Below are 23,499 nucleotides of genomic sequence, written 5' to 3'. Positions count from 1 at the left end.
ACAAATGAATGGATTACAGCTTGAAAAATATAACCATGGCAGCATCAAGTCATGAGATTTCACACCGGTTTTGTTTAGTCTGCTTTGGGTTTTGTGGGAAAAGTGGAACGTATGAGGCTACCTCCCCTTTAACTCCCAACCCCCAAACTGTGGGCTTCACATATATAAGCAGCAGGTTTATACCTCTTGACTAGGCAACAGGCCATGACCCTGAGATTCTCTGTGGAGCCCTGGCCACAAAGGAGGATGTAGCATGATCAAAGCCATGGGCAGACGAAAGAGAGGCGAGCCAAAGATCAGCTGCCCTGTGACCCTGTCCTTTCATTTAATATTTAAATTCCAGAAAGTCACTGAACCGTTAGGCAGATACACACCTCGTCTGTCCCCAGATGACTCACTTCCCATTATGACATGAGGTGTGGACTTAGGTCATTACTCTGAAACAGACCATGGCATAAAAGCCAGCAGGTATATTTTATTCCTTCTTACAGTTAACAAATTAATAGAGCACAGTCAAGCTGGCAAACCTCCTGGATTGAGCTGTAATTATTCCATTTCTAACCGTTTGATTTTTCTATACTATCCGGAAACCAAGGTACTTTCAAATCCGAAAGGAAACAGAATTTTCAGGCCGTGAACTTAACAAAGACCTTGTACTAGATGGAATGTGATCAGCTTTTCAAAACATTCCCAGAAATTTTGCTTGAGGTGAGCTCCTGAAACTCCTGACTTCCAACCCCTTAGACACAATTCAAATGAAAATGGTGGTAGATCATAATGTTTCCTTAACTGTTCTTAACACAATGTGGATAGTTGTTTTATTAATGCATCTTTCTGCTGACCTTGGAATTCTTCTACTAGTGACTATCAGTTAGTACTGGGAACATGACTAGGATGTCAGAGGGTGGGAGTCTCACTCTGTTAAAGGTTTGCAGGCAATGTGGCTCTCACATGCTCAGAATGATGGTTTTCTCAAATGTCTAGTTAGTGGAGAGCTCTCTCTTCTTGGCATAGCCCTGGCTGGCCACCCTTCAAAGGAAGGAATGGTTCCCAAAGGGGTGATGTGGCGGGGCAGGTGGCTCTTCCCGCTTCTGCAAACCTCAGCTCTCACCTTCCCAGTGACTTGGTCTTTGGCTACATGTGTGGATTCTGTACCACAAGTGTGCATTCAATGAAGAGAAGAAAAACCTTCCCTGTCAGGAATGAGGTTGGAAAACCCATTCTTAGCTCCCCTAAGTGTCATGGTCTGGCCAGAGTTAACACAGGGTGCTTCTGTGGTGCAAAGAGAGAACAGAAACAGGTGACATGGAGAATAAGCAGCTGGCTCTGACATCCCCAAAGAGTCCTGTTTCTGTAACTGAGGAGTTGGTAGGGACCCCTGAGCTTCAATCACCTTTAGTAACTTAAAAGACATGGCTGGGGCTAGGCGCGGTGGCTCACACCTGTAATCCCAGCACTCTGGGAGGCCGAAGTGGGCGGATCACAAGGTCAGGAGATCAAGACCATCCTGGCTAACACAGTGAAACCCCATCTCTACTAAAAATACAAAAAAATTAGCCAGGTGTAGTGGCGGGCACCTGTAGTCCCAGCTACTTGGGAGGCTGAGGCAGGAGAAGGGCGTGAACCTGGGAAGCGGAGCTTGCAGTGAGCAGAGATGGTGCCACTGCACTCCAGCCTGGACGACCTCAAAAAAAAAAAAAAAAAAAAAAAAAAAAAAAAAAAAAAGGCTGTGTGTTATAGACAATAGCTTGTACCTTGACATGTTTTAAAAAAATTGTGTCACATTTGTCACCTAATGGTCAAAGGACCTTTGAGCTTGTGTAGCTCCCAAGAGAAGCCTTGAAGTAATAATAAGAAGAAAACTGTAGCCAAGAGTTGCACACATCTCATTAGGGTCTAGTGGCAGGGTGGGAAGGCTAAACAGCCGCTCTTTGGTCAAGGGGCTTCAGGAATGTTCATATGAAAGGACTTTTCAAAGTGCAAGTGCACAGTGACATTTTTATGAGCACCAGCCACTAAGGCCTCTAAACACCGAACAGCTCCCAGCCATCATGCAGCTACTTTACAAAGACAAGTGAGGTTGCGTGGTACCGGGCTGAAACATGTGAGCTTTCTTGGCAGAAAATTGATGAGCGGGGCAAGGGATGGGCAGAGTTGGAAAACTATATTTTTATTATAACTACTGGAAAAGTGCACTTACTTTGCCTTATAGTTTTTCTTTTGTTCACGAAAAAAGGAATTTGGTAAATGTAACTCTTTCATTGTTTTAGCTAAGCTTGAAAAAAACTCCACTAAAACCCAGAAATATAGTTTGCACGTATCACTGTTCTCTTAATTTGGTTCAATATGATGCATGTGATATATACACCTTTGGGTACACTTCTGCTAATTGATTAAAAAGGAGGAGGAAGACAGCCCAATATCCAAACTTAACTCCTAAGGCTGATGGAATTTTAAAATGTCTTGAGTTTAATAAGACTTACCATACAGGCATGGATGAGGGTGTGTGCTGGAAGAAAGTTCAGTATTTAATGCTAAGAGCTGAAGCTCTGGGTTTAATTTTCAGATGCAGACTAAACAGCAGGTCTGTAGTAGAAGAGGCCAGTGGATTCTAAATGGAACCGGGAAATACAAACTCAGAGGTGGTGTTACCACGATGCCCTCCTTTGTGTGTGGTAAGGAGTGCAAAAATCACAGAAGTCCATGTCAGCTTTAATAAGTCCTTATCTTTTTTTTTTCTTAACTGCAAATAATTCTGCAACTCTTCTATTACATGATGTTGCAGGCCAGAAATACATGTGTAATTTAAGCTATCTTGCCAATAAACCTACAAATACTTGGTAATCTAGAAAGGGTAGTTATGGCTAAGTGGCATTCTTTTTCTTGTTATCTGTGTAGGTTCAATTTCTCAGGAACTCAGAACGACACACTTAGGAGTTTTCCACGTTCATGAGTATCTTGAGTCAGTCCTGTTACAGCAGAAATAAAGGGCTCTCCTCAGCAGCAATGACCAGGAACTAGTTTTTCAAGTTCCATCTGTAGCTAAGTGACTGACAAGACCACAAAGCTGAGTTTTTCTATTCTCTGTCAGATATTTTCGTTTAAAATGTATCAAGACTGTTTAACTTAATGGAAAGTGATTATTTCCTCCAACTAGGAAAACTCTACAGCAAATTTTTAAAAAACATGTTAAATGGAACACATATAAACCATATAATCTGGCAAGAGCAAGGGATTCTGGTGGAAATGCTAGGCAGGAATTACGTTTTTCAAAAGGAGACAAGAAGTTGAGATATTGACAGCATTTGTACCTGATCTTGTCTTTATTTTTGCATTACGTATATATAACATAGAATTGTTAGGACTACTTTGTGTGTGTTAGCATCAGCTTAATAAAGTTGGTTTGAAGGTCTTGCTAGGGCATGTTTAATGTAAAGAAGGTTGAGCTTGGACCTCACTAATCATAGATGCCAACCACTGCACTAGCAGGTCTCAGTCCCACTGTGTCAGACCAGTAATGACTATACATGTCTATCTACACTGCAGGATTGTGTGAGAAATGTGACAACCATTTGGGGAAACCTTGAAAAAGAGTAAAAATCCAGTAAGACTATAGTGTGAAGCTGTGATTATTAATGTCAGTTACTAATTCTGTGATTATTTCTTTACCTATGATTCAAGGATAGGTTCTTAAGAAAGAAAAAAACTATTCAATAGGGTCCCCAGAGGAAAGTAAAATAAAAAGTATTAGCTTCCTAAAATGCTCTCTGGCTTGTCTTGTCTGTAATCTCAATAGAGTTCCATTACTGAAAATATCGCAACAGAAGTAATGCTGGTCTCTGGGATACAATGAATTTCTCCTTCCTGGGATAAAGGGCTATTTTTAAAAAATCTGGAGATGGTAGGCACATTTTTCAAACAGGGAAATCATTTTAGGTATAAACTAATCATAAGTTTCAGGAGTCACGATTTCTGAGGATTACTGGTTTGATCAGTTTTCCATGCCAGGTTCAATTCTTATCACAGGAACACTGCATTTTAAAAAATAGCTAAAGACAGCAAAAGGCTTTTTGCATAAACAAAGTATTCAAAAGAAGGGATTTTTTTTTTTTTTTTTTAAATAGAGATGGGGTCTCACTATGTTACTCAGGCTGGTCTCAAACTCCTGGGCTCAAGGGATACTTCTGCCTCAGCCTCTCAAAGTACTGGGATCACAGACATGAGCCATCATGTCCAGCCCAGAAGAAGAAAATTTATTTCAGTGTTTCCACAACTGTTGTGGAATGTTCTTATTTTTATGCAAAGTAGCTTTAAATTATGATTAAAGACTGCTTAAGGGTTATATTCCAGATGTGCTTATTAATGGCATAGACTAGGTAAAACCTTTTCCTTTTGTTTTGTAGATGTGTAAAATTTTGCATAGGTGTTGTATTTGCAGCCAGGGAACAGAACATTTGTGGATTTTAATCATTATTGCACCAAATGTTTTTCATTATCCTGAGTTATGACTTTTGAGTAAGATTATAAAAATATCAATAACAGTAAGTTAACAAATAATTTCTCAGTAGACATTTGAGTGTCTAGCAAACATTTCCTGAATGTGAGTGTCTGAGACAATGCAATATATTTCTATGCAACGATTAAGGATTTTCTTAGAAAGACCAGGTTTTAAAGCCAATTGCTATTTGTTCCACATTAATTTGGGTGAGTAAGTTTGGAGAGTAAGAAGAAAGATATATATTGAGTAAATAATTGGTTTTTATCCAGTACACATCAAAATGTAGAGGAAAATTCTGCAATGTGAAGGGAAAATGCAGGCAGCCACTGCCATTTTGTTTTGAGCCTAATCCACAGACTTCCCCACACAGAAACAGTCATACTTAAAAAAAAAAAAAAAAAAAAAAAAAAAAAAAAAAAAAAAAAAAAAAAAAAACTCTCGGCAAATGTGTCAAGTCCAGAAACACTAAATTTTGCCTTTTGGAGTTTTATAAGTTGCCCTAAATTGAGTGATGTTCTTTCACTTCTGTTAGAAGTTGTCATCTCTATAAAACATTTCCTGCCAAGAACCGCTGACTTCATCCTGCCAATATTCCTGTATTACAACTGTTAGCTAAGCTAATTACTTCATCTGTTTACAGTTAATAATCATTTTGATACGCTTCCTCTGCCCTCCAATTTCCCTGTGCTGCTATGTCCTTGAGCTACTTTATTAAGGGTTAAACCTTGGTTTCTACTTTGCTCTCTCCTTTTCCCTTGACCTGTGTGATGTCAGAGGTCAGCGGTTAAGTCAAAAAGTATTTCCTATACAACAAAACAGTGCAACTCAGGGCAGCCTTTGATATGATTCTTCATGTTTTGCCAATTGGTACTAAACATTTACTGGCCCACAAGATGTTTTACCAGCTTGAAAGTGCATAAGTAAAAAAATAAATACATCAGTAATCTTTATGACTTAGGCAGTATAAATCATTATGTTCCTTGAGTGAGTAGACGAGTGAGTATTTGTAAGTCTGATTTATTATGAACTATTTACTGCACTGGCCAAGGTACCATGTAAAAGATGAGTGTTAGAGTGAGAATGCTTTCCCCTTTCCTCCTTCCCTCTTTGTATGTCTAGACTAAAAGCCCCCAGTAAAAATGCCTTCTTTGAGAACAAGATGCTGACTGCAATTCATCAACTTGCTTGTCCCAAAATGAAATCTCTCATTTTGCTCCAAACAATGTTTAGGTTGTCTGAAATATAAACATCCTTAAAACTGCCCTTGAAGTCTCTGTAAAAACATTCAACATTTTATTTTGAGGGGGAAGAAATCCCGTGATAATCAAGGCTTACTGAGATTTCTTTGCCCGGGTGCACACCACCCACAGAAGATGTTACTCGCAAGTAAAAACTCTTTTTTGAAACAGAAAGCTTTGTTTCCAGTCTTTTAGAAACTGAAAACTTTGCAATCCTCTCACTGGGAAATTGAAAAGGAGCAGGTTTGTACCTGTCCTAATTGCCAGAGGCATTGTTTGCCAGGGCTGTACAACAATGGGGAAAGTAGATTGAAAGGGTTGAGAACTTTTGGATTTTAAAAACATGTTTTCCCTTTGGGTAGAAGAAAGGTGAGAGAAAAATGTCTGAATTACATTTAGGGAGTCCCTTCAAGTCTCAGGTGAAAGCCTTAAAAGGGAAATAGCAATAAACGATCAAATACCTGATAAACTAGAGAAACATTTTTAGACATCTCAGATGGAAAGAGACTTATTTTCATCAAAGTAAAAACCTGAGTAACAAAGCACCCTCTAATAATAATAATAATAATAATAATAATAATCTGGTACTTTTATGGTGTTTCTTTTTTTAAAAAAAGAAAAAGAAAAACTTACCACCATTTCCTACTAGGGTTAAGAATGTAATTCATATGACTGAGAATTCAACTGCTCAAATTGCTAAAAAATGAGCTGATTTCTATTTCTTTCTTTTGAGATGGAGTCTTGCTGTCACCCAGGCTGGAGTGCAGTGGCACCATCTCTGCTCACGGCAACCCTCCCCCGCCAACCAGGTTCAAGCGATTCTCCTGCCTCAGCCTCCCAAGTAGCTGGAATTATAGGTGCCTGCCGCCATGCCTGGCTAATTTTTGTGTATTTAGTAGAGATGGGGCTTCTCCATGTTGGCCAGGCTGGTCTCGAACTCCTGACATCCCTAAGTGTTGGGATTACAGGCATGACACCGCACCCAGCCTCATTTCTATTTATTTCCAATTAGCTAATTTCAATTTATTGTTTATCACTTGAAGTGGAAATATAGTAGAGCTATTTTGTAAGCCGTTTTCATTGGTTTTGGAATTTTAGAAAAAAGTTAACGTGCATATTACAGATTTTCCCCTTTAGATTTTAAAGAGGCTATTAACTCTCCCATTAGGATTATGGGACACAGTTGATGTTTGCAGCTGATGACACCTGGTGGATTTCCCAAACACGAACCCCTGCAACAGGGTGGTCCTTCACTTTTTATTTCTCTCTAGATGCATGTACTTGTACGCACAAACACAAGTGCATATGTAGGTGCTGAGATTTGTCATAATTCTGAATTCGTCTCCTCAGAATAAACTCTGCTGCTTTGTACCCCAGGTTCAAGAAGGGCCATTATTGAAGATCTGAGGAGACTTCAGCATTGGGCGGTATAAGGATACTTTACCACAGAGCCTTTGTAATTCTGTATACATGTGACAGAAATACTAGGAAGATGACTCTGAATGCTTTAGCCCTAATGATAGGATGGAGCAATTACTAGAAAATTTCCTCCAGCTAAAAAATCCTGCTTTAAAAAACATGCAAGGAAAACACTTGACGTCAAAGAGGAAGTACTTTGGAATAAATCAGGATTCTAGAATTTTTGAGACTATAAATCTCTGGAAACGAAAAACAGTCAAAAATAAGTCAGAACGTAATAATGCTACCTGGAATTTATATAATTATGAATCTCTTGTAATGTTCTTGGGAGGAAGGGAAAAGGCATTATTATTCCATTTCCTAGACGGATAAATAGAGCAAAGAGAAATTAATTAGCCTAGTGATGGGGTCAGAAAGAAAAACCTAGGTCTCTTTACACACTTCTGAGCCCTTTTCTTTAGATATCAAATATTTAGCTGTGCTAAAATTTTTATCTCAAAAGTGATTCTGAATGTAACCCCTCAAAGTGCTGTTGAAGGAAGGATATGAGGCTGAGTTAATCCAGATTGCCACATGGGAAAGCCATCTGGGAGGGTATTTTGAAAGAAACAGATGGAAAAGGAAGATATGCTTTTGAATGTAGTGTAAAATTTACATTATCGTCCACGAACTTTCACATAGTTTTCATGTTTACATAATTCATTACTGTGTCATCAGACAATATAAATTAGGTAGCCCAATGAGCTCATGTTCTTTTTTATAGTTCTGAGTCTGAACTCTCCTATATGGGGCAAATCTGGAACAGGGTCTGTAAGGTAGTCATATTCATCCTTGAAGATCAACTCAATCCACTATGGATTCTTTGAGATTCTGGATTCTCTTGGGAAAAACTGTGATTTCACTTATATTATTTCTTGGTGTATTAATGCCCAACTTGCAATCAGTTCTAGCCACATTAATAATCTCCACCTGTGATGTATTTGTTCTTGCCTCTCTACCTTTGTATATGCCATTCATCTTATCTGTAATTTCTTTCCCTTAATTTATGTTTCAGTTTTCCCTTCTGCAACTCAACAACAACAAAATCAAACAAAACAAGAAAATTCCAGTCTTTGGGGTATCATCCCCTTGATAACCTGAGGCATTCCACTCATTCATCCGTATCCCCCGTGTGTCCCATGCACATTGACATTCTGTGGTCATTTGCTCAACAAATGTTCAAACATCTTCCCATGTGTTTTCATGGAGTGTCTTCATCTCTGGTTGCACATTATACTCACTTAGGGAGTTCATAAAAAATACTGATGGATCTCCAGATCAAATAAGCAGAATCGCTGAAGGGTGGGGCCGTGCTGGGGAGGAAATGTTTAACAACTTGCTCTTCAGGAAAAAAAAAAAAAGAAGTCCTGAATTTTAGTATTTGTCATTTTCCATGGTGTAAATACTCCCACCATAGTGGATTTCAAGCTACCTACTCGACATCACTGCACAGAATTCAGAAGAGATGTTCACTATTTGCTCATAAGGGCTGGTTCCAGCATACCACTGGATAGGACACAGGCATATACATATAAATACATTTCTCAGGTGCAGTGACTGTTTTTCTTTGTTTGACTCATCTTCCCTATGACACTAAACACAGGGACTGAATCAATATTAACAAATCACATAAGGTGATTAATCTGTAGTTCACAGCCTGTGATGCAAATGTGAACTCTGCCTCATCCTTTGACTCAAATGCACAGATATCAATTTATTTTCTCTTGATTTTTGTACAGATAAAGGATGAGAGGCTAGATATATTTGGGTTCTCCTACTTAAAATGTCAAGTTTTTGTTTATATATATATGTGTATATATATAAAAATATATATATTTTTAGCACCCCTCTCCCACTCTTAGCTTTTATGTATGGGAGCAGCAATGAGAATGACTTTTTTCGTGGTAACTCTGTTTTTATTCCACTTAAAGCTCATGTGTAATTGTTTGAAGACACTTTCCCTGGATCCTTTCATGTGTTTGGAAGTTTCAGTTCTCTTCTAAGTGGCATTTTTAGAGAATAGTAGATATATAAGATTGCCCGGGTGGTCCTTCCCAGGCAAGGCAACATTGACCTAAGAAAACAGGATGCAAGGTAGATTTGTAAAGACCCCTAGGGAAAAAGATTTCATGGATACTTAAAATTACACGAAAGAGTTCTACTTAATTTGATAGCTCATGACACTGCTTAATAACTTATTTTAGCAGGTTCAGCATACCACCTAGATCTCCAATAACTATGTACATCCAGAAGGGAAGAGAACAGCAGGACATTCTTATACTTTAATAATGGCTCACATTATTAGCGATCATGGTTAATTTATACTTCAGTTTTGTTTTCTTCAAGATATGCTTCCTCAATAAACATGTTTTTTTTAATGTTTCTATGTATAGATTATAGTGAGGACAAGGTGCTCCAGGAATATGGGGCAAGAGACGTAGAGCTATTTCCCAATTTTGATGTTGCCAAAAACTTCAGAGACTGGGATTCAGTTATTTAAATAAGATCTAAGAATGCATCAGTCTGCAAGTTAGTATAACTTAATTTTCAAGTATTCCAGCATTCTTTGGAGTGTTTTGGGATCATCAAATATTATGAAATGGTTCAATGAAGAAATATGTTTCCAGTCATGAATCATTAAATAGAAGTCTGGTGTCAAGTCAACAGAACATAGACAGTCAGTTGGAAAGGGCAAAATTTGATGTTTAAGAATTGGTAAAAGATAGAGTAAGATTAAATATTTGTTTTACATATGAGGCAATGAAATAAAATAGTTTTATTTTTAAAATAATTTATATTTGCTTTGTACACTTAAGACCTTACATTTTGGGGGGTTTTTAATGGTACGATTGTCAACTATATATTCCTGACTTTGAAGTCTACAACACATTTTCAAGAACACTGCAAGACGATAATCAAAATGAAGAAAATGCGAAATAAGGTTTAGTTTGGGGACATTTTTCAGAACATATTTCACTTTTTATATTAATGGGGAGAATATAATTAATGACTATGTCTTACCTGAGCAGGCTTCTTCTGAACAACTTGTTGTGGCTAAGGAGGAAAAGAAAAAGATATATTTTAAAAGAAAATATACATTATGGAAAAAATTAGGTGCACATATTTTAAATATAGATACTTGTCTTCAAAGAAAACAGGAAAGTATAAAGTTCAACTGGTATATCCAAAGTTAAAAGTGTTTATACATGGCCAGGCGTGGTGGCTCACGCTTATAATCCCAGCACTTTGGGAGGCAGAGGTGGATGGATGGCTTGAACCCAGGAGTTCTAGACCAGGTTGGGCAACATGGTGACACCCTGTCTCTACAAGCAGTACAAAAATTAACAGTGTGTGGTGGCATGCAACTGTAGTCCCAGCTACTCAGAGGCCTAAATGGAATGATCATGTGAGCCAAGAAAGGTCAAGGCTGCAGTGAGCTGTGATCATGCCACTGCACTCCAGCCTGGGTGACAGAGCAACACCCTATCTCAAAAGAAAAGAAAAGAAAAGAAAATGGTTTATTCCTGATCTCTCTATATTAAGGAAACACAACATAGGTTATCTCAGTGAAAGTAATTCCCAATTAAAGTCTGGCATAGACGCCAAGTAGCTTGAAAGAAACTTAACTGTTTGATTCACTTTGTTTTTAGCCTATATGTCACAAAACTGAGGAGTGAAGGTACCTAATTTGTTAATATTTCATTTTTTAAAAACACCTTCATTGAGACATAATTTAGATACCACACAATTCACTCATTTAAAGTATATTTTAGTATATTCAGAGGGCTGTGCAACCATCACCACAATCTGATTTAGAACACTTTCATCGCCTCTAAAAGAAATATTGTACCCATTAGCGGTTACTCTTCCCTAACCTCCACGTCCCTAGCCACCTCCCACGCCTAAGTGACCATGAATCTACTTTCTGTCTCTACGAATTTACCTATCTTGACATTTCACGTAAGTGGAATCATACAATATATGTAGAGTATTTTGTGTGTGACTTCTTTCACTGGCCTAGGGTTTTCTAGGTCATTCATGTGGTAGCATCAGCAGTTCATTCCTTTTTATGCTAAATAATATTCCCTTGTATGGATATACCACATTTTACCTATCCATTCATTAGCTGGTGGACATGTGGGGTGTTTCCACCTTTTGGCTATTATAAACAATGCTACTATGAACATTTATATACACATTTTCGTGCGAACATGTTTTCATTCTTGGGTATATACCTGGGAGTGGAATCACTGCGTCATACTGTAATTCTTTGTTTCACTTTTTGAGGAGCTGCCAGACACCTTTCCAAAGCAGCTGCACCATTTTACAGTCTCACCAGCAATGAATCTGGAGTTCCAATTGCTCTGTATACATGCCAATGCTTGTTATTGCCTGTCTTTTTGCTTATAGACATCCAAATGGGTGTGAAGTTAAACATCATTGCTGTTTTGATTTGAATTTCTCTCACAACTAATGATGTTGAGCATTTTTTCATGTGCTTATTGGCCATTTATATGTCTCCTGGGGAGAAATGTTTATTTAAATCCCTTGCCCATTTAAAAAAAAATTGCTATCTCTTCATAACGAAGTTGTAAGAGTTCTTTTAATGTTTTACATCCAAGTCTCTTATGATTTGCAAATATTTTCTCCCATTCTGTGAGTTTGTTCAGTTTCTTGATGGTATCCTAGGAAGAATATTGTGTTATATCTATATCTATTGTATATGTAGAGCAAAACTCTCTCTTTTGAGTGAAACATCCGAGGGAATGTTTTTCTGCCTGCCTAACTTTCCAATAGAGTATTAGAAAGTACTTGTTATTACTTTGGCGTTATAAAAGGTGGATTTGAAGCCTGAGCTTTTCGATGGATTATTTACTTCCAGTCCTCACTCTCATGTCTGAATACAGGCATGCATGATTCTATCTACACATCACTGAGATTTGTGAGTACACCTGAGGTACTCTGATGTGGATAGTGACATGCGTTCTTGCGCCAGTGAAAAATAAAATTGTCACAGTTCTCCCAAATAACAGCAGTCAGAACACCTTCACTATTCACTAGCCCCTGTTCATTCATTCTAAGAGCCCCTTCCTCTCAGAGTTCCTCTCAGTGGTACGGTGGTTTATTGCTGGTACATTAAAAATTCCATATAAAAATCATCAGAACTTTTCTTGTTTTTAGATGGACAGCATAAAAATAAAATAAATGGCAAGGTACTTTTGCTCAAAGGAAAAGACGTTCTTCCCTTTGACTTTAAACCACAGTAGAGATGAGGTCATCACAAAAGCCCAAGTTTTGAGATGATATTTTCTCCAGGGGAAATCAAACTAAGAACAATGAGAACTTTTTTTTGTCTCTTAGGACACAAAAGCGTGGGCTATTAGAGGATTCATTTCCAAAGGGCCATTTGGAAGAAGACAGCACTCTTCTTCCTCCCCCTTTTCCCTGTCGATTACACCTGTACACATGTTTACTCCCAAACCGTTTCAAATCTACGCACATTCTTGCAGGCTGACTGGTTCCTACTGCTCAGAAATCCCCCTCCTTTTTTGGCCGAGGCTCCCGCATTCATGTGACTCCTGCACACTGCAGCTCAATGAAATCCTCTGAAAGGGCTGCCAGCTCACCCAATTTTCCATGAATTAGGTCCTGACACTTCAATGAGGGGAAAGACAATGTCTGAATCTCTGCCAGCCCTGGCTCCCGGCCTAGTCCGTGTCACGGAACTTCTACCAGCTACCCTCAGACACAGCACTTCATACTTTTCAGACCACCAAACAAACAGACCCTTGAATACTTTCAATGTTGGTTGGGGTTATGGCTGCCAGGATGTTTTCCCAGCCTCTGGCACCCAATGGCTCCAGACTGTGCCGGGAAAGTTTTTGTTGTTGTTATTTTGTTTTGTTTTTATTTTTATGAATGGCTTTGGTAGAAAACGCAGACTGAAGCATAATACTACCACCATTCATAAAAAGGGGAAGGAAACAAACTGCTGTCTGGAAAGCTTTTTGGACGCCAAACAAACTGTAAGTCTCTTATCTTCCTTGAGGCATCTCTCGGCTCAGAACTAAGTGTTGATACTTAGAAACCAGTTGCTCCTCAGGGTTCTTGGCATTAAAAACATGACTGGCCACAGGATTTTTTATAAGACCTGAATAATATCAACGATACATATTAGTCTTCTGTGCCGTTAACAGTAAATGTCCATGCACCTTAAAAAATGAGTAATATTTTGCACATGCATTTCCTATATAAAAGCTAAAATCCTTTATATTTTTAACATCTGCCCCTTTGTTACTGGGAGGGTCCAGGCCTTACTGTTTTCATTTTCTCACAGGGAAACCAAGGCCTAGGGAATTTAAATAATCTTCTGAGATCATTTTCTAAAACTAAAACAACTTGAGTCTACTGATTCTCTTAATCCCTGATATAATGCTCTGAAGAAACCCAGTCTGTTCCTTGAAAAAAAAAGAAAAAAGAAAAAAGTCAAATCAATATCCAATCCAGGAGAAGCTGTACTTCCCCGGCTTTGATTTTCAACTCCAGATTGTTCAGCAAGGCCTAGTTCTGATTCCTCCAGGTTGCTGATGAAAAGTGAATCCCAGGGGACAAGAGTCAGCCCTGCAAAGTCCAGCAGCCTCACCTCACTTGGAGATTCTTCCTTCATTATCAACTGTGGAGGGGATAAGTCCCTCTTAAAGGTGTGGACATCATAATGACCGTTCTAGTGAACACATAGCAAAGCCTTTCAAGTTGTTTAGACAAATCTGATGATCCAATTCTAAGTGTGCATATAGGGAGTATATAATTTAGGCACTTTGTCAACTTGGCATGCAAACCCTTCAGTACACTGAGATTTTGAATTCATGATGTTGAGACTATTGCACCTTTCAAAAAGCTTGTAATGAAAATCATCATTCCATGGTTGCATTTAAACTTCTAAAATACAATGGGGTGAAACAGAGCTTCCTCCCAGAACAAAACATCAATAGCAGCATTGACAAAATCACCAAAGGACTTTGAAGAAATGTTTTGGATTAATAGATGTTAAAATAAAACTGTGGTCGGATGCGGTGGCTCATGCCGGTAATCTCAGCACTTTGGGAGGATTGTTTGAGCTCACGAGTTTGAGACCAGCCTGGGTAACCTGGCAAGACTTCACCTCTATTAAAAATAATTAGGCAGGTGTAGTGGTGCATGCCTGTACTCCCAGCTACTCAGGAGGCTGAGGTGGGAGGATTGCTTGAGCCTAGGAGGTTGAGGCTGCAGTGAGCTATGATCACACCATTGCACTCCTGCCTGGGTGACAGAGCAAGACCCTGCCTCTAAAGAAAAAAAATGGTGAGAACTCAAAGACCCCATCAGTTGAACATATCATGTGAAGATTAAGAAGAGCTCTTTCTAACCACATGGATTTCAGTGAGTAGTGCTCTGTAGTCTAGCCCTTAGAATGGACTAGCTCAGCCACAATTGAAAGTATAATGCTTGCAAATAAATAAATATCATTGTTAAAGTATATACAAATAGCTTAGGGTACAACATGCTAAGAAACTGTAGAGGATAAGCAAAAGGAAAGGACATAGTTTTGGATTTCTGAGGTCATACAGCAGACGAGCAGTTCTCCAAATGAAAGAAAAAAAGTTACTGAATTTTTAAAATCCACAGAGTATCTGGATTTTTAAGATTTTGTAGAAAGACACTTGTGTAGGAAATGGTCTGCCATTCCACCTATTTCAGAATAATTAAGAAGTTCCTCGGCCCTCCTAAGAATACAATCTATGGTTCCAGGAAGTCTAGGTATTTTAAAGCTGATACTCAGACAGCTAAGCCACTCCTTCTGGTAGGCATTGAAAGAAAATCCTTGCTAACAAAGGACCCAGACATTAGTAGTTCATTTTAGTACTAATCTAAACATTAAATAAAAAGAGGCTTGAATGGAGCTTACCAACTTAATTTTTTAAAAAAAATTAGGCACAGTGTATGGTAAAGCAAACATGATTATTATGCAAAGGGTCTTAAGGTGACCTTAGAAAGAAAGAAGCCCTTCACATGGCTCTCTGTGCAGATGAGTCTCTGGCTTTAATGTAAGCAGCAGAATTTTAATATAATTAGATCCTTTGCTTCTTGCCAGCCAGTAGTAGGTGATTTTGCCCACTTTGTTTTGAAATCGTATGATTTTGTTTTAAAAATCATATGACCATTGTTCAACCAATAGGTACTTCTGTGCCCTAGCATAATCTTTTTTCATGTAGATTGTTTTCCAGCCTCATAGCAATATAGTGTAAGACAGATCTTCTAGCTATTTACTAAAAAAGGATGTAAAAACCCTAATTTCTATAAAAATTCCTCAATGAGAGTGACATTTTGGGGGCCCTTCACACCTCATAAAACAACATCTCACAGGATCATCTGTTATTTAAAATTTTAAGTTAAATATGGTGTCATATTAAAAATGTTTATGCAAAAGATACTTGTTTTTAAACTTCCAAAAGAGTCCTTTAGATGTAAGCCAGCTCATTGAACTAGTGAGGTTTATGATCATGTTTGTATCCACACAAGTGTAGCCAGTTTTATCTGCCTGAACTGACAGATGAATATATCCCTACCATACAGACAACATTTCAATAAATACATAGACCTATTACTTATCACTTCACTGCTTTCTAGACCAAATTGATTGGTTATTTATAGGAAAAATGTCCCAAAATATTGAATAAGTAGACACAGCTCAAATTCTAGACAAGTAGTCATCAAATCTCTCTGCAAACACTCCAAATGGCCATGAACCATCAAGGCCAGCAGCAGCCTTGACTTGTGTGGTTGGGGCACATTGATGGGAGTAGCTTTTGACTTGTGGTGTGAACAATATCCTTCTTCACCCTTTGTCCAAAGTTATTTAAAGGTTCATAACACAACCTTTCTTTCTGTATAGAACATTCACCGAGATCCACTTTCATTTATGTGTTGCGAAATATGCTCTTATCCTCAGAAATTTCACACTGCTGTCCTGAATATATTTTCTTTGAATCTGATGTTTACCTGACTGAAGGAGGATGACCATTATCAAGAATTTGTCTTTCATGAAATTACGTGATTGACATGTTTGTTCATGGCCCTCCGGATTTACAGTTTTAAAACTTCAATATTCCAGAATGTCAAGATTTGTGTTTGGGTCACTTTTCAAACAATGAACTTCAGGCTTTGGAGGCTTTGAACCACTTTTTTTTTTTTTTTTTTAAAGCATAAGAATCTCCCCCACACCTTTTATGTTAGATCTTATGTGGGGACCCTACAACAGAAAGCAAACAAAATGGTATTTCTGAGACTCATTCACGTGGCCTCTACTCCAACCCATCTCTGCCCTCCCAGGATGCCCCTGAGGCCCCTCAATGGAAAACCAGAGCTCCAGGGGAGGTCAACTAAAAACAAATCTTAGGACTAGGCATGTTGGCACATGCTTTTAGTCCCAGCTACTTGGGAGACTGAGGAAAAAGGACCCTTGAGTCCAGAAGTTCGAGGCTGCAGCGTACTATGATCGCACCTGTGAGTAGTCACTGCATTCCACTGCCACTGGAATGGAGTCAGCAAGACTCTGACTCTTAAAAAACAAAAATCTCTGATTTTTAGATGCAAATCCTCCTGCAGAACTGTATCGCCAGGATACGTGGAGGCAGAGCGTCTTCACAGCATTCACCGTGTGACTCGTACTATCAGGTTGAGCCACATGAACTGGCATTTTTGTAGGTCAAAACCAATCAATTATCAGCAATTTCATATGGTTTAACCCCATACAATCAAGGTAAGGTCTTTCTAATTCAGTAAGAGTAATTTTTGTGACGTGTCATTAAGCTGTATTAGCCAAGAGATTTTTGTACCTTCTGCATACCTTTTTGTACCTTCTGAGATCCTGTACTCAATTTTCCTGCCCACTCCTCTCCAGCCTGGATCCTTCCCCTTACACTTACTTTACCAAAAGCTGCCAGATTGCAGTGAAAGGAGGGATTGGCCTATACCAGGCATGGTGTTCCAGTTTCTTGCTTATGCTGTGGTTCTTCTTTCAGAGCACCAGGACTGTCTGTGGCCATCTGGCTAGATTCTCATACCCACTCCAAATCTACCTGAACTCTACCTCTTCACTGAAACTGAATGGCTGAAATAATTTGTGCATAACACTTCTCTGTGGCTATCCAGGGAAGGTCTAGAATGAAAACTGTCACTTTGAATTAAATTTAAAATTAATGGTCAACTCAGGTATTGATCAGATATAGGGGAGTTCAGTTTGAGGTATTCTACAATAGTAAGTGATCAAAAAGTTTTAATGGACCTAAGGAATGTATTTTGATAATTAGATAGGAATATGGTATATCTGAAGTTTGAAAGATTTATTTCAGATCAAATGTTGATGCAACATTGTGAGGATGAGATTCAGCTATAGTTAGCTATACAAATCACACCTCTAGGCACCACCCTTCTGGGGTTGAAAGCTTTTCTGTCTTAGTGCTTCCTGAGTTGGAAATAAACCTGCCTTCTAGTGATGGGAGGCTTTGGTAAAGAGGAGAAACCATCTACCAGGAGTAGCTAGTGAGAGTTTTTTCTGAACCTAGAAAAAGCCTAAGTTAGGCCTTAACTTCCATTCCTTGTGCCTCCTGTGTGCATTTAGAGATGACTGTGCAATGTGTGTACACATGTAGCTACGGGTGGTTACAATTCAACAGTAACATCTGGCCCTTATGGTGCAAAGGAGATTTTGTAGTTCTCTGTACAAAGTCTCCCAAGAAGTGATAAATCTATGGGGGAGTTTTGGCAAAATCTCTGGAATTTCTGCTTGGTATTGTGGAAAAGGGGAAGTGTTCTTTATTTTCTATTCTCTTGGCTTTGCATTTAGACTTTAATGCAAAAGACAAAAGTAAGCATCATTTCAAAAGTATTTATTGGATTATTATAGCAAAGTGCCCTCACTGCTGCTGGCCTCGTTTCATCTGCTCAAGGATGAGAATAGCCACAAGCTGCTCTAGTTAGTGTTGATTAACATCAGACTGCGTATGTGTGGCAATGAGCCATAGCAGCTCTCATGAGAACAGATTGGGGGGCTGATACTTCGGAGTTTTTGCCTTCCCTCGGGTGCCTTTGAGACACCTTTGGAATGGAGTGAAAAGATCAATGGGAAGCCCTTTAAAAATCACAGTGTCATGATTAGTTTCAAAATGCATCCTTCTGGATTCTGACCTGATGAAGTGGTTCATTGGCTCATCAAATACTAATTGATATTTGAACTATATGACAGACAGGAACTGGGTGTAGAAAACAAAGAAGAAATCTTTCAAGAAGCCTAGAGTCTAATGGGGGAGACAAATGAAACACAGATATTAGAGTACAATGTACAATTTTAGATTAATATTTTTTCCTACAATGTTTTCTTAAGTGTGGGGAGGCGTGCTGATCAAATATGGAAAAGATAAATGTAGGAAAGAAGAGATGACTATTTTCTTTATAATAGGGAAAATAAGAAAGTAGAGATAAGGTCACTGAAAAAAAATTCCAGAAGAAATTTGAAGACGAAGTAGAAGAAAAGTATCACTTTTTCCCTATCACAAAGAAATACAGTAAGAAAATTTCTTTGCCTTCACTTTGGAAAGTTAAAGATTACAATTAAGCTTAACAAATTAAAAAGCAAAAGATGTGGTTTGGGGATAGTGTTGTCAAACCATGGTTAGTGTCAAGGGGATACTCTGGTGTGCTCCCCAGTTATAGCAGTTTAATAGGGATTTTCGTTTTACGGGAGACGGTTGTGCTTTGAGGAACATAAAGCAGTCTGAAGTAAACAGTCACACACAGGTGGGGTAAAGGAATACACAGTCTCAGGAGCCGACTTTGCATCTCAATTTTTATGATTCTCTAAGATTTTAGGGGAAAAATCCACCCTTAGTCAAAAAGTGAAGTGAAAATTGTGAGATTAATGTTACTTCATAGAAAATAATGAATGTTTCAGTCCTATTTCCTATTGCTACAAGTTTTCAAAACAGGAGCGCTATACATACATATACACATATACACACACACACACACATATATACATATATATTTTTTTAAGGCTCAAATTATTTATTCTATATGTATTTCTTTTTCTCTGTGTATGACTATTCACAAAGCTAGGTCACTTTGCATATGCACATGTGCTTAAGGGCCAGCACAGGAAAATGAATAAATATTTGAACTGCCATGCTGCTGGGTTTTCACAAATCAAACAAGTATGCATAGATGATATAGCCTAAGTTCAAACTTTAGCTAATGTCAACTCCAGCCAAATGAAGACTAATTAGTGCTCAATATTAGATGAAAAGGAGGCATCTATGAAATAATGGAAATGAAATTAGATGCTATTGGAGATTACCAAGAATTAATATCCAAACTTGTTGTTAATATTCCAATCGTGTTGGCACTATACTTGAAAGTCTCTTTAAGATATCCATCTTCTTGACATTTGGCCAATTATTCAGATAGTCATTATATTACATCAGATCAGGACTTGAACTAGATACACACAATTTGACATGGAACATGTATATCTTTTCTTGTACGCTTGCCCATAAGCTTATAGAAATAATATGATTTTTAAAACAGTTCTTATTACTTTCATTCTGACTAAAGAGATTTAGAATCAATACCCAGAAAATGTATTTGGTTCCAAGAACATTTGCCCAGTCTTAGACTAAACATTTGAAATGGTTTTACAAAATGATTTGACTATCAAGTATTTCCCAGCACCTATAGCAGTTACACATGGAAACTGAATTTAAAAAGCTGAATCATGATTTTAGGCACTTCTTTTCCTTAAGGAAAGAGTCAGTACATTTATTTGTAATCTCTTATGTTCTCAAGGACTACAAAGGGATAGTTTATGGGTTGAGTGCTCTATGATACTTAACTGAGTCATATCTCTCCTAGAATCCTAATTTAGCACTATTTTCTTGGCACTAGTTTAGGGCTGACTTTAGCAGTTGAGTTGTTTTCCTTGGAGGAAGCTTAATATTCAATCCGAGAAACGTTAACTATTCCCGAACATTAGCTTATATCCTTAACGTTTCTAAACAGTTGTGAAGTGAGTTCTTTCAGCTACATGCTCACACTTCCACAGTGGCCCTGACACCCTGGCCTTTCCAGAGGATACCTTCTTCCTGGACCTTCCTTCACTGTCTTCTCTGGATTGATGACCTTTCCTCAGAAGCTGTAAATTAAAGTGTCTCCATTCCCTTTTTTAGACAATCAAATACTTCATTCATCTTGTCTTCCAAATCTACTCCATCTCAAACCTAAGTGGAGCTTCAGGCAACTGTTTTGAACTACCCAACTCAGCTCAACTTCTCTAAAATGGATGATTCTGGGGTCAGCATTCTGTTAACTTAAAAACTGCTTATCTTTGTTTAGCATTGTATAGAACATTCCAGAAATATCTCTCTGAACTCGGCTTCACGATCACACCCATGGAATCAAACATTCTTTCATTTCAAGATGAGCTGACATGAGTTTTCATTTTGTTGATATCGATCATATGATGATAATGACACATAGTTTGTATGTGTCATATAATAATAGTGACACAGTTTGTAACGTGATTTAAAAGTGCACTGACTGATTTTAACCCTTACAACAACCATGTACAGATGTATTGCCATTCAGATTCATGCATGCAGAAGCTGAATCCAAAAGACAGTAACTGACTTGCAAAACATTCCAACGCCAGCATATAATGAAGCTATAACACCCGCCCAGGTTGTATAGCTCCACATCTTTTTCCCTTTCCACTATTCTACACTGCCCCAGAAAAGAATTTTGGGCAATTATTCAGCATATTCCGTGCTTTTTTTTTTTTTATGAAGAAAATCAGTGTTATATGCAACCATCCTCTTTTATCTATAAAAACAACATCTGTTTTTGAAAACATAATAAAAATCTAGCTTTCTAGGACTATGATTTCACTAAGAAGAAAAATGACCAAATAAGGAGAAAAACTGCATTTTAATGTAACAATTTAAAAGATCTTAGTTCAAAAGAATGCTTCTAATATATTTAAAGGACAAATCAGCAGTAGAATACTATTTTTATAATAACAGCTTTGCTCTGAAAAAAGTTTTCTCATCAAAAAGTTCAAGATGTTTTAGAAATATAGAGAGCATCTTGTTTCTCACTAGATTTCTATAAAAGTAGAAATCCTATCCTGTTATTCTTATGTATAGCTATATCTATCTATCTATACTTTCTTTAACCCTTTTATTTCTATTATTCCTTTTGAAAACTGTAGAAAATAAATTCGGGTAAGACTAAGAAGGCTAAAATATCCATGATAAATGTTAATGACTTATTTTTGCTTTTTTCCTCTCTTGTTTATTACCTGCTATAATATTTGATTATGTTACAAATGTTAGCTATAAATTCTGTGGTATCTATGATATAGAAAATATACAGGCACAGTTCCTGTATCTCTGGACTTTACAGTCTCATATATTATATGTTAATGTCTGTGACCAAAATATGAAGAAGAATAAAAATGCTTGTTCCCCACACAGATGCCATACGAGTCCTTCCCATAATGATGTAGGCCCATCTACATCATCACACCTCTCCCCTTCCCAACCACATGGCTTTCTAATCAATAAATCTCCACGTCTCTTGCCTTTAGTCCCTTGTCCAGTATGGTCTCTGTGTTCACTGGCTGGTGCTCCTGTGCCTGTGTTCATTTCTTTAGAATGTTACCATCCATGACATTCTTTTTTACTCATGATCTATAAATACAGAGGAAGTCATTTAAAACACTTCATTTAAAGCTTGTATGTGGCTGGGTGTGGTGGCTCATGCCTATAATCCCAGCACTTTGGGAGGTCAAGGCAGGTGGTCAGGCATTTGAGACGAGCCTGGCCAACATGGTGAAACCCCATCTCTACTAAAAGTATAAAAAGTAGCCAGGCGTGGTGGCAGGTGCCTGTATTCACAGCTGCTCAGGAGGCTGAGGCAAAAGAATAGCTTGACCCTGGGAAGCAGAGGTTGCAGTGAGCCGAGATCACGCCACTGTGCTCCAGCCTGGGTGATCCAGTGAGACTCGGTCTCAAAAAATATATATATATATATAAATAAAAATAAAAATTTTAAAAAACTTGTATGTTTGCATGTGTGTGCACACATATAATGTTTATACATATTTATATTAAGGCACATTACCAGTCAAAGCTACCAACACACCATTTCATGCTCCAGTCTCAGAGAAGCTGTGTTTACAAACATTGAGCAGACCATAACATCAATGGAAAATTTCAGGGAGAATCTTCCTAAAGCAGGGAAATTGGCCATCCACCTCACTCACTCAGTCCCTACCATGTTTCTAGTCTTCTGGAAGAAGTAAATATTAAAAAAAGGTTTCCAACTAATTTCTAAGGCCTCTCATTGCCTGGAAGAAGTCCTCCTCCTCTTCTAGCTCTTCTTCCTCAAGCGCTAAGTCATACCTTCCATATATCTCGTAAAAGAGTGCTTGTTAGAAATGCTGATTCCTGGACATGACTCTTAGATTTGGAGGGCCCAGTGACCTGCTTGGGAGGATGAGGTGGGAGGATGGCTTGAACCTAGGAGTTCAAGGCCTGCATGGGCAACATGGCAAAACTCTATCTCTACAAAAAAGTACAAAAATTAGCTGGGTGTGATGGTACATGCCACCCATTTGATAGCAGTAGTCTCAACTACTCGGGAGGCTGAGGCGGTAGGATCACCTGAGCCTGGGAAGGTCAAGGCTGCCATGAGCTGTGATCATGCCACTGGCACTCTAGCCTGGGTGACAGAGTGAAACCCTGTCTCTAAATAAATAAATAATTAAAAAGAAACATTGTCATGGGAAAACAATGCTTACACACCCACAATTCTTTTCTCTAACAAGGGAGTTGTTAGCATGACAGAGTTACTTTTTTTGGAGTTCCAAAAGTGGCTAGAAGAAAATGAGTACATTTTAAAAGACATATTAAATATGATTTGATCTCCCTATATTTCCAGCAGATCAGTGTATGTAAGAAGGTAATGGAAATCCAACCAATTTGTAAGACTGTAGATAATGAATTCTGACAAGTCTCAAATAGCCCACCAAAGAAAATTCCTACTGTATGCTTTTGGGTATAACAGTGAACCCCAATTCAAACTGATTTAATAATAAGGATATTATTTACTTAACATAACAAAAAGCCTGGAGATGATGCACGTTTAAAGTTGGTAATTTCAGTGGATCAAGAAATGTTGGAGCTTCAGATTCTTTCTTTCCGCTCTGCCAGT

The 23,499-nt window shown here is 38.1% G+C and overlaps 1 protein-coding gene across 2 annotated transcripts in view; it reads right to left on the bottom strand.

The window, feature by feature from the left end:
* HMGA2 (high mobility group AT-hook 2) overlaps positions 1-23,499 on the bottom strand; it is a 139,631-nt gene that overhangs the window by 4,599 nt on the left and 111,533 nt on the right. For both annotated transcript variants that reach the window (XM_015431160.3, XM_074005917.1), the window contains exon 4: positions 10,216-10,248. In XM_015431160.3, coding sequence (XP_015286646.1) covers positions 10,216-10,248 — 33 coding nt within the window. The remainder of the gene's footprint in view (positions 1-10,215; positions 10,249-23,499) is intronic.

This window comes from Macaca fascicularis, chromosome 11 (assembly GCF_037993035.2).
Source record: "Macaca fascicularis isolate 582-1 chromosome 11, T2T-MFA8v1.1".
Taxonomy (NCBI): Eukaryota; Metazoa; Chordata; class Mammalia; order Primates; family Cercopithecidae; genus Macaca; species Macaca fascicularis.
Note: the sequence above shows the minus strand (reverse complement) of the source record. Positions and strands in the feature narration are given on the sequence as shown.